This window comes from Microtus pennsylvanicus, chromosome 2, assembly GCF_037038515.1.
Source record: "Microtus pennsylvanicus isolate mMicPen1 chromosome 2, mMicPen1.hap1, whole genome shotgun sequence".
NCBI classification, from domain to species: domain Eukaryota; kingdom Metazoa; phylum Chordata; class Mammalia; order Rodentia; family Cricetidae; genus Microtus; species Microtus pennsylvanicus.
In genome coordinates, this window is record NC_134580.1 from 38,500,704 (window position 1) to 38,512,877 (window position 12,174).

Genomic DNA, 12,174 nt, shown 5'->3' on the forward strand with positions numbered 1-12,174 from the left:
AACCTGATGAGTGAGGCCTCCCAGGAGAGGCTTCAGTTTGGGTTGACTGGAAACAGAAATAACCTCAGGAAAATGGGCGGTTTCCTTATCCAACTCATCTGACAGACAGGAGTCACTGGGTTAACATGGCCAGCATGTGAGAGTTGCTTTTGCAAAGGTTATAGTTCTTTTCCATTAGCGTTGCTTAGGGTGAAATGGAACATGAATCAGACGGAACAACTTTGCATTTCTGTTTCTTTTATAAACAAGAAGTAGGAAAATGATAGTAAAGCCCTGTATGCTTACAGGGAGTTCTCTTTCTCTGTGTTGGGTGTTTTGTGAGATGTATATTCTGACTTCTGCCCTTCCCCTCCTTACCTAATTAGGTGACCCATCTTTGACCCTCAATCCCTACAACTGTTCCCTCCTGCCTGTCTTTCCTTTTTATCACCTTGAAGTCTAGCCTCTGGGGAGCCAGCACTTGACAGGCAAAGGTCACCCTTCTGCCTGGGAAGCTAGCTCCCCAAAGATGGCTGTGTCCCACTCACTCCTGCATATTCCTTGGCCTTACTCAGCTTGGGTTGACCTGGAAGGACTTGGTGCTAGCCATGTGTTGGTTTAGAACCCTTCCTCTGGGCTCTAGAACCCCACTCTGAGTCAGATCTGTGTGTTCACTGTGTCTGTGATGCTTTCTCTCATTTATCCCTAGGATGGCTTTAGGCCATTCCTCTCTTGTGGCCAGTGCCCCAGCTGGTACACAGCAAATCCTCCTCCCCAAGTGCTAGATGATTGTTACCATTTGAAGTGGTCATCTTCTATTTTCTTGATGTTGGCTTTGCTGCCTTCCCTGTCTCGTAGAGGATCAGCTCCATCCCACCTGACTCTTCTCAGGAAACATCACTAGGAACCAACAGAATATAAATTAAAATGATACAGAATTGAATTTTTTTAATTGTCATATTGGTGAAAGCTCTTAAGCATATAATAGTATTTTTGGCTGATGTGAGGATGGAAAGAGTGGAAGCTTCTAGGTCCTGGTAGAATGTGAGTAGGCAAACTGTTTCAGAGGGCATACTGATAGAACCTTTTAAAATTCTAAATGAGCACCCCTGCTTCTCTGCCTAAGCAGAGCCTGCACAAACACACAGTATAAAATGTTCATGCTGCATTGTCCGTAAGTTGGAGAGAAGAGATAGGCTGTCTAGAAAAGTTAAGTGAATTAGATATATTTTCTGTAGAAGGAAATACCACACAGACATAAAAAGAACGAGGAGAAATGCTAATAATAAATGCTTGAAGTTTGCAAAACTGAGCATGCGTGAGCTTTTCTCTGTGCCTTTACATTCACTTTAGTGTTTCCCGTGCTTTTGTCCCTTTCTATACATTTCAAGTTTTTTATGACCTATTTTTCAGTTTGCTAATTCTATTTATACCTGCACTTTTTGAGATAAAACTGACATAAAATTTCACCATATTAGCAGCTTTGGAGCATAAATTTCCACGGTTTTAAGCATGGTCAAAATGCGTGCACTCGGCTGGGCTGTGGTGGCGCACGCCTTTAATCCCAGCACTTGGGAGGCAGAGCAGGCGGATCTCTGTGAGTTTGAGACCAGCCTGGTCTACAAGAGCTAGTTCCAGGAAAGGCTCCAAAAACCACAGAGAAACCCTGTCTCAAAAAACCAAAAAAAAAAAAAAAAATGCGTGCACTCTAACAATAACTTAATTCTAGAACATTCTCATCACTGTGAAGCAAAACTAAACCAGCACTTGTACCCACTAAGCAATCATATTTTCCTTCCCTCTTATGCCCTAGAGCTCCCTGACTGACCTCGTGTCCCTGTGGATGGCCATGCTCTGTATGTTTCATAGATACAGAAGTCATAAAGCATGGCCTTCTGTATTTGGCTCCTTTTACTTCTGTGCTTTTTCCATGATTTATCCATGTGGTAGTATGTGCCAGTTCATTTCTTTTTCATGGATCAAATGCATTTCAGAGCATGGATCTACTATACTTTGTCAGTTTATTCATTGCTAATGGACATTTAGCTTGTTTCCACTTTGTGGTTACTGTGATTAATGCTTCTATGAACATTAATGTTCAGGTTTGCACACGTTTTTATTTCGTTTGAGTATATACCTAGGAATGGAATGGCTGGTTTATGTAATTCTGTGTTTAAACTTTTGTGTGTATGTGTGTGTTTCTGTGTGTGCATGTGGAGGCCACAGCAAGATGTTGTTTTTTCCTCCCCCACTCTCTGTTTTATTGTTTTGAGACAGGCCTCTCATTGTGAGCTCAGCATTTTGGTTAGGCTGGCTGGCTGGCCAACAAACTCTCAGGATCCACCTTCTCCACCTTCTATTCCATATGTAGTGCAGTGAAAGATTAGCAGCAGTAACGTTAGACAGAACAATTAAGACGATGGTCTCTACTAAAATTGCCAGCATGGCTTATCTTATATTTTGGGGTCATTCTTAAGTAAAATAAAGATTGCTTAAACATAAGCACTCTAATACCTGAAGTAGTTGCTCTCATGACCAAGAAGACCATGGGATGGCTAACAGTAGGTAGTGTATACAGTGTGTGTACGCTCAGCAAACTGATGATGCCTGGAGATTTCACTATGCTGTGGGTTTGTTTCATTCTGGAATTGCTCATTTGATATGTTTGGATCAGAGTTGGTTGTGAATAATGGTGATAATGAAAAGTGAAACTTTTTATGCTGAGGAAGGTCAGCAGCACAGGCAAACACTCTCACCACTGAGCTGCTATTCTGTGGCATTCTCGTATATATCTAGAACCAGGTTCTTACAATGAGAGAATGTCTTCCTGAGTCTTTCATTAGGAGCCCCATGTTCTCCTTCCGTAGGCCCATATTTCTATATGGCATGGCAGCCAAGCCATAGGCCATACCTGAGATGGGTCACCTATCCTGCCAGACAGGCTGTCGCTAACCTAACAAAAAGCCATGATGTTTTGCTTCTTTCTTTGTACTTTGGAGGATGCCTTATAGAGATGCCGATTCAAGCCTAGTGACAGCTAGCTTGCAGAGCAGACAGGTAGTTGTGGACTTGAGGAAAAGCCATTCACCTGGTTCTAGGAGACAGAATGCTAATGTAATTCCCCGAAGTTAAGTTTTTGTATAATGGCTGTTTGGAGAATAAATGAACAGGAATTCTTCAGGATGTGAACTCAGGACTTCATGAGGGACCACTGAGAATCTCCCTCCCGATAAAGCTATGTGAGTCGTGTCTTTATTTCCGTGCCTCCACGCCAGTCCAGAGAGATAGTTTATGTTGGGATATGGTCAAGAGAAATAATTGAGAGTCCAGGCTAGCACCGGACCCCGACATCTTTCTCCCCATGAAAGTCCATAAAATCTGATGCTTGTCCAGGCTTAGTTTCTCTCTGATGGCTTCCACTCATGTTTGTTTAACCTTCACACTTCATTTTAACTGGAAAGATACTTGAAATAGTTTAATTAAAATTTTAACTGCGTAGTAATTGATTTATTGTCTTTCTCTACCTTTATATGTGAAGGTTCCTAAATCCTTTCGTTTATTTTGATAGCCTTTAATCTTCTTTGCTCACAGAGGTCTGGTCTGCAGAATGACCTTTCACTTTCTTCCTTTTACAGCTCAAGTCTCTAGCTGTGATTCAAGCTGTGATCAAAACAAAAATTGCCAAGTAGATCAAGTTTATTCTCTTTGGTGTGTGTGCGTGCGCACATGAATGTGACATATGGTTTGGTGTGTGTGTGTGTGTGTGTTGGTACTTGTGTACATGGAAAGTTGGGTATTTGTGTTTTTGTTTTTTTTTTTCCCAAGACCGGGTTTCTCTGTAGCTTTGGATCCTGCCCTGGAACTAGCTTTTGTATACCAGACTGTCCTCGAACTCACAGATCTGCCAGCCTCTGCCTCCCGAGTGCTGGGATTAAAGACATGTGCCACCACCGCTCGGCCATTGTGCTCATTTCATGATGAAGCACTTACGGGTTTGGGGTGTATTGTTTTCTCCCCCTTGGTAGATCCCTCTGTAGGATCTCCTTCCCTTTCCTTTTCATCTCTCCTTTCTTTTCCACTCCCCATTGACCACGGGTCTGTTCTGTGCCTGGTTGCTATGTTAGGTGCTGAGAGATCCCAGATGCCATGCCTGTTAGCTTTTCCTCGCTGGTGGATGATAAGTACTCATGAGCTTTTGGGGCACTAAATCTGGGGTACTCAAGTGGGGATCATGTGCTCTGGGTTGAGGGTAAAAGACGGCTTCCTAGGGAAGTTGATGTCAGAAACTTTAGACCTGATTTGTTGTCTCTTCTGGACATTTTCATCAGATAAGGCCATTTTGATGTCTGAGTGATTTGCTCTAACATGGTTGTGAGATTCCCTGACTAAGACAGTTCTGTTCACATCTCACCTTTGCCACCTACTAATTCTGTGACCTTGGGTCATTTTAACTAATTGTTGCAAGTATCAATGTTCTTTTTTTTTCCCCCGAAATCCATGAATTTTTATCTGTTTTGTCATATATGTGTGCAAGAGTGATTGTATGTATATCTATCTGTACACCACATGTGTGCTGGTATGAACAGAAACCAGAAAAGGACATCAGATTCCCTGGAACTAGAGTCAGAAGTTGTTGTGAGCCACCCCATGTGGGTGCTAGGAAACAAACTATAATACTCTTAGCCACCGATCCATCTCTCCACCCTGTTTCAGTGTTCTTGACTGTGTAATTGGGATGGGGCTGATGAAGTACCTGGCGATTAAATGAAGGAGTGCCTGTGAGGTGCTCAGCATGGTGCCTTCGGTGTTCATTCCTCGGCATCATTAGCTTCACTGCCATTTCCACAGTATGGCTGATAAACCTGCAGGGAGAAAAGAGCTCTGGCCTTTAGCCTCTGGTGCCTCAGCTGTGCTGTGGAACAGGACACAGTCTTTCTCCACAGAGGGGTATGGCATTGTTCAGAAACCTAAAAGGCTTATGCTCCCTGGGTTCTGATAAATAATTCATTGTCTCCCCTATTGCTTCCTGGGCTTTGGAAATAAATGTCAGGAAGATTGACTGTCGGGGGCCCTCCATTGTTAGTCTTTCCAGATTTCCCAAGATCTGGAGCCACTGTGACTAGAGATCAAGCTGCCATGTAAGAGCACTGGGAGGCTGGTTATCCGAGGTGCAGCCATGATAAAAATCAGTGTAACCTTAATTCTACATTGGTCTCTTGGTGTGTGAGCTATTTTAAAACAGTGAAATCAAGGAAGAACATTCATTGAGTGAGGGTGAACAGGAATGCGCACATATCTAGGAGTCACATGATCTGTCGATGGCCTGGGTGGGAAGGCAGGAATTTCTTCAGTAGGATTTCACATCTCGGAATGTTAGGGCAGTGGTGCAATGACAGACAGTTGCCATCCTGCCAGTCGTCCTTGAGTGCACTGCCGCTGTCACAGTGGCCACCTTTGTAACAGGGGCTCTGTAAAGTGGAGACTATGCTGTGCTTACAAACTTGAGGTGTAGGGAGGTTTGAATCCAGGGCTGTCCTACTCAAAGGCATTTTCTCCGCTCTGCACGCTGGGTCCATCCAGATGTTTACAGCTGAGCATCATTAGCTGGCCCTGAGGGGCTTTAGCAGTAAAGTCTGTGGTGGAGAATAAGGACACCCACAGTCCAGCTGTGCATGCTCAGCAAATGGTTCTGGAAAAAGTGCCAAGCCTTGGGAACCTCTGGGTCTTTTGTTTGTTTCCTATAGAGTGAATTATGTTTGGCACACACATCTCACTAAGTTCTTATAACAGTAAAATGAGATAATAACTGGGAAAGAGCCCCAAAACTTGAGTGATGTACAAAGAAAAGGCTTACATTATTAACTTTTGTTTTTTTTGGGGGGGGGCTTTTTTCTTTTCTTTTGGTTGAATGTAAAAACCTCCCGCGATTCTCTCTGTTCTTTGACAGGGTTTTTGGCCTTGGATCTACAAGGGTGATTTTGTGGCAGAGAGGGTTGGTTGGCTTCCAGGGCTCTGAAGCACCATGGCTCTGCCCCTTTCTTTTGTTGTGAACTTAAAGCACAAGACACAGCGTGTTCTCCAAAAGCCTTTTTTGCTATCTTCACCCAGTGATCATTTTTTTTTCCCTTACCTGCTTACTCCTCTCCAGTTCTGTTTAAGATCCAGGGAGATCCAGGGATTAAAAGGCAGCTCAGGTGTCGGGGTTTATATTAGGAGGAGAGGAAAAAGACATACGAAGTGGTGGTTGAGTGCACATCCCGTGTGTGTGTGTGTGTGTGTGTGTGTGACACCAGTCAAATGAGGACATGGCTAGTCCTACCTCAGTTGCTGTCGGCAGCATCAAGGAGGTGGTGCTAAGCTTTGAGCTGGACCACATTCTAGGATGTACTTGAGTCTGACCTGCAGGGAGGAAGTGGACATAGCGAGGGAGAGAAGGCAGGATACATGTGCATGTTCAGGAAACTTGAGCAGCTACACTGGACAGTGGAGGGGGAAGCAGAAGAGAGAATGGAGGTTTGTTGCTCTCTCCCTTTCTCCCTCTTTGTCTCCCCCCTCCTTTGTGTGTGTGTTTGTGTGTGTGTTTGGACCATGTGCAAAAGGGCACATGGAAAAGTGTTGTGTTACTTTTCCTAGGGAGACATGAACAGACAGAGAAATGATTTCATCCAGGTCTGTCTTGGTGAACTTGTGAGTTCAGTGGACTTCCTTAAGGGAACACAGAAGATGGATTACTTATAGGAACATAGGACCTCAAAACAGCTGCTTCACCAAAGAAGTCCCACATTGCACAGCTGACAACATCCTTACAGTTGCATAGATGGAGCCTACCCTTCCACTAACTGCCTATCTTCTGAGTGCTCTAGCACCTCCTGAGACCTGTGCATCTGGGAGGCTGGAGTAGGATGGAGGGGTCAGGATCTTAGGGTTGCTTGTCTTTGCCAGCCCTCCTTCTGTGGGGTCTGTAGCAGCCTTGATCTTAGGAGGGTCAGCATATTATGACCACTCAAGCTGCTCCACTCCTGAGAAGACAAAGGATACATCATGCTTGGTGCTCAGTGTTCCCCAATACCTTGCCTGAGGATTGTGGGACAGATTTATCCAGAACAATGGAACAGTCCAGAGCCAGGAAATGGTAAGGAGACAAGGGTTAGTGGCAGGAAAAACCTGGAGCAGAAGGCTTGCACAGACTTGAGTGGACACAATCGCTTGAGACTGGAAAGGCTGCTTACTGTACAGACTTGAGGGCAAATGGCCAGAGCTCAGTGACAGACTGAGCTAAGGGATTCATGGAGGAGCAGAGGAGGCGCCTAGCCAGGCCTATCCTGATGTTTTGACTTGAGGCTGTGTGGTTTTCCTCCCAGCCCCAGAATTTTCAGCTCTTCATGAATGTGGGTAGTTGACAGCAGCAACTTGTTTTCAGAACTTAAATCATTCCAAGCTCATTTATGAATATTTCATTTTTTGCTAACAAATTGGTTCCGAGGATCTGAATTACGGATGCAGAGGATGGAAGATTAGTTTTGTCGCTGTTGTGTTGGAAGCTTTCAGGGCTGATTTTATTTCTTTCTTAACCACTAGATTCCACACTGCTCATTAGTTGGTCTGGCTTTGTGGGGTCAGGACACTGGGTTAGGCGCTAAGGCATAACCAGGGCTGCAGAGAGCCCCCAGTTTGCTGGCAGAGGGACTCACAGCCAGTGTGTCGTGCTGCTCACTGTGCTGTGCTCCCGTTGTGTGTCATGAGCACTGCCAGCCCAGCACACTGTGTCTCTGGGCAAAGCGCAGGACACCCGTTACACTGGGTTTCCTGGCCCTCCAGCTGAGGGCACGGTTCTCTACAAGACACAAGTCATAAGCTTTTTTTGGGGTGGGGGGAGACGGGTGGAAAGGTCCCAAGACCATCCTCTTTGAATGGCTAGCTGAAGTTTGGGGGATTGTTGTGGTCTTCCTCCGGCTCAGTAATTTGCTAGAGGAACTTACAGAACGCAGCAAAGTCCTACATGTAGGACTGTAGGTGGGACTAGGATGGCTCTCAGTGGAGCTTTGGGCTTCCCGTTTAGTGCTGGATGGCAACACCTCCTCATATCCTTTGTGCACCATGAGATCAAGACTCACGTAGGGAGTCTCTCGCACTATCACAGCTCACAGCTGTTGCTGGGGGCTGGAGGGCCTAGGGAATGTGATCTCCATTCTCCTAGGTCTTCCAGTCTCTTTCCCGCTGGTCCCTCTGAAGGTCAGAGGTGCTGTGTTGTATTGCGAAGTTCCCATCATGTGCCACCTAGGCCAAAGCCCTCAGGCACACATACATCTATCAGAAAGGACGTAAGGGCCTGGAGGTCACCCAGGGCAAGGACCAGACCTCTCTGTCGGTTAAATTCATCTTGACTACACAGCTGTATGCTCAGAGCATTCAGAGAGCAGCTTCTGTCTGCTCACCGGGCTAGTGCTGGGCCATAGACTTCAGTCAGCTGCTGGGTGCTGGCTGTGCCGCTCAGCTGAGGGGTGTGAGGAGTGTTCTATAGGTTCTGTTAACCTTGCTTCCCGGATGTTAATTGCTGTTCTGTCTGGTAGCGTGTGTTGTTGTAAAGAATAATAACAGGGAGTTTCAAGACTTTGACGCAAAGGCTTTGTTCTTACTCCATTACTGGATTCCTTCCTTGAACCTGCAGTGCCCAGCCACTGGTCCTCCTGGGACAAAGCCTTTGTCCTTGGTGGTATCCAGTTCTGACAAAGCGATCAAAGGGCTTCAGTCTGTTGGGTGCTTTGTCTGGTCCCGTAGTGTGTTTTACCCACCCCCAATGCCCTAGTGAGATGGAGTGCAGTCTGTAGTTGTGCTGGCTACCTAGGCCAGAGAAGGCTGTGGACTAGATCCTCAGGCAGTGCTGACCTGTGCTTGGCATTATAGCTCTGCAGAGGTTCTGTCACACAGGGAAATTTCTCGTTCCATTTTAGTGCCCAGTGTCCCTGAATGCTTGGGGACCCTGGGTTGAGGTGGGTTGTGGCCAGAGGACATAGTTATGCTGCTCTGCCCTGCAGACTGTGTTCCCATCTCCCTGCTTTGTGGGCTTGGGTGACCCCCTTGATTAAAGGGTGCCACTGTGCTAGCGTTTACAGAGTCACTGGTGTTTCCCTGTGTGAGCCTCAGCTCTTTAGACAGCAGGAAGAGTCTTGTCCATTCTACAGTCAAGCCATCACCTAACATGGCACCATGCCCTAGGACCCCTCTACTCAATCCTGAGGAGTTGTTCAGTGCCAGCTCTAGCATTGGGGTGTCGCCAAGCTGGGGCCATACCCCTGCTTGGACTGTCTCCAAGGCTTATCACATTCATAAAACTATATCAGTCCCAGTTCACATGACTGTATGTTCAGTTCTGTCCACTGCTCCTGCTTCCTGCTTAATTCCACCTTCATTCTAGAGGCCAGTATTTTCATGATGAGCACTAATGGACCAGAATGCTGTTGTAAAAATGTAGTTTGGAACTCACTCTGAAGCAGTTCTGATCATACTATTTAAAAATTCCTAGGTCAGTAGGCAGCTTGAAGAATGTTATTATCTTTTGCCCTGTAATTTGTGGCTTTATATTATAATACTTTTCCCCTCCTTTTTACAGTTTCAGTCTTTGACATAATCAGATTACTTGCATAATAGGAATGTGGTGCTCTCATCAGTCCCTGAAAACCATTCGCAAAGGGGTCTTGAAGCACTTTCTGAGAACTGGGTTTAAGTGGAAGTGAGGATTAATAAGGGCAGGATTTGTGTACTGCCCGCCATCCTCACAACATGAACTTGTGCCCCCTTCCAGCTTTATTGAAGGACTGTGTGTAGAGGTTCTGACCAGCTGGTAGTCTTGAAGCAGGATATTGCAAAATCGATTACCATTAGCATCAGCATTAAAGATATTTGCAGCTGGTAATTTGGGGAACCACTTCAGACGTTTCATTTTTAATAAAACACAGACCTTGACCACACTTACACAAAGAGGTTGAGTAACGGTCCTGCTCTGCTCCTCATGTGACTGCCCCCTGCCCTGTTGTTTCTTTTGCAGAGTTTTTGGTTATGAAGAGAAAGAGAGGCAGGCCCAAGGGTTCCACGAAGAAGGCCAGCACTGAAGAGGAGATGGTAGAAAGCCTCGTGAGCCCCAGTGAGGACGGTCCCCTGGCTCCAGAGGAAGGGAGTGGCCTGGCCCCTAGCACCTTGGAGTGTAGCAAGTGCTACCGGAAGTTCTCCAACACCCGCCAGCTGCGCAAGCACATCTGCATCATCGTGCTCAATCTGGGTGAGGAGGAAGGAGTCACAGGTTAGTGTTGCATGTCAGGTTCTTATCTAGAGCAGTAACAGCCAATACCTGCTTTTATAGGCTTGTTGCTTGGAAGTAGTGTGTGCCTGCACTCCATCTGGTTCATAATGGTCGTTTACTGTTCCTGAGAATAGTCCCTGAGGTGAAGATGTCACGCAGTAGATAAGAGCTGCAGCATGCTGGTCAGAGGTGCTTGGAGAAGAACTGTGGGGATTATGGCAGTGGGAAAACTCTTATCTCCACCTTGGGGCGTTCATGTGTCAGGAGAACAGGGAAATTTTGGAAGCAAACTGTTGAGGGCAGTCATCGAGAGCAGTCATCCTAATATGAACACAGGGGACCTGGACAGTGCTCAAGCGTGAGATGGGGGACATTTAAGTGGATGGATGGAGTCAAGGGTGGCAGGCTGAGTGGTCACTGGTGACCGAGGACTGTGGTGGGCATTCTTGAAGAAAAGCCATCATTGTACTTCCTCTGGCTGGGTTCCTGGCTGGGCTGCAGCACTGAAGCCCTCGAGTGGGGCTGAGGGTGATCGCAAGTATGGCATGAAGTGGCCACAGCATGGCAAACTCACAGATAACCTTCTTTCTCTCTTCGAGGCACACCCAGATGATGGAGTTCTTGAAGGGCTGGCTGCACTGTGCCAAGTGTGCTGTGTGGGAGCCCAGCATGTGGTCAGGGTTTGAATCTGCTCCAGCTTTGCTGGCCTGCTTTAACTCCAGTTTCTTCATCAGTAACACAGGAAGAAAACCTGCTATTTTTGTGTGAGCTCTCTGAGTGTTAAGTGAGACAGGGCTTCTCCAGAGCTTGGCGTAGCACTTGCCGTATCAGAAGACGCAGTATTCATAAGCTCCTCTGTTAACTGTTACATCCATGTGGCTACAGAACCTTTGTCATCCTGGCTGTTCTGAGGACAGCACACTTGACGCTGAAAAGGGAAGACACTTGCCTGGTGTCTGTTGGGTAACAAGAGGACCTGACCTTTGACCCCAGGCCATCCTCTGACCCGCTGTTCTTAATTTGTTTACTGTAAATGTCTCCCAGTGATGAAGCAGGATGCCTGGTATGCAAAATCCCGGCACAGATTGGATGGATTATTAAGTAATTCATCAATTTATACTTAACAAGCGTCCAGGTGGGTGGCTGAGGCTCATTGCCAGCATCTGTGGCAGCTGATTAAGACATCTCTCCAATCTCCTAAAGAGCGCTAACCGTGGCCATGTGACCCTTGCCACTTTGTGTGGTAACAGAATCCTGACATGGCAGTGGGCTGACAGTTATCCCACAATGTGAGCAGTGTGCTCAGTAGGGGTCTGTGTTGTGTCTCAGCTGGAACCCGAAAGTCATTTTGGAAAATTGAAGATAGGTTTTAGAGAGCAGTTGCTTAGGATCAGGTCGTATTATCTCCACACCTGAAACTCAGACAGCCCTGGCTCTGTAACTCATTGATGTGGGTTATGGGCGTTACTGTTCTCTCTCTGTGTCTCTGCTTTTCTGTCCACTGTTTCTTACATACCACATGCAGATACATACAGACACATGTGCATACACCCACCCCTCCTCTCTGTCCACTGTCTCTTACATGCCACATGCAGATACATACAGACACATGTGCATACACCCACACCTCCTCTCTGTCCACTGTCTCTTACATGCCACATGCAGATACATACAGACACATGTGCATACACCCACACCTCCTCTCTGTCCACTGTCTCTTACATGCCACATGCAGATACATACAGACACATGTGCATACACCCACACCTCCTCTCTGTCCACTGTCTCTTACATGCCACATGCAGATACATACAGACACATGTGCATACACCCACACCTCCTCTCTGTCCACTGTCTCTTACATGCCACATGCAGATACATACAGACACATGTGCATA

General features: G+C 46.3%; 1 protein-coding gene across 2 annotated transcripts in view; it reads left to right on the forward strand.

Annotated features, from left to right (window-relative positions):
- Positions 1-12,174, forward strand: part of Zfat (zinc finger and AT-hook domain containing) — a 171,155-nt gene that overhangs the window by 37,168 nt on the left and 121,813 nt on the right. For both annotated transcript variants that reach the window (XM_075960878.1, XM_075960877.1), the window contains exon 3: positions 10,025-10,276. In XM_075960878.1, coding sequence (XP_075816993.1) covers positions 10,025-10,276 — 252 coding nt within the window. The remainder of the gene's footprint in view (positions 1-10,024; positions 10,277-12,174) is intronic.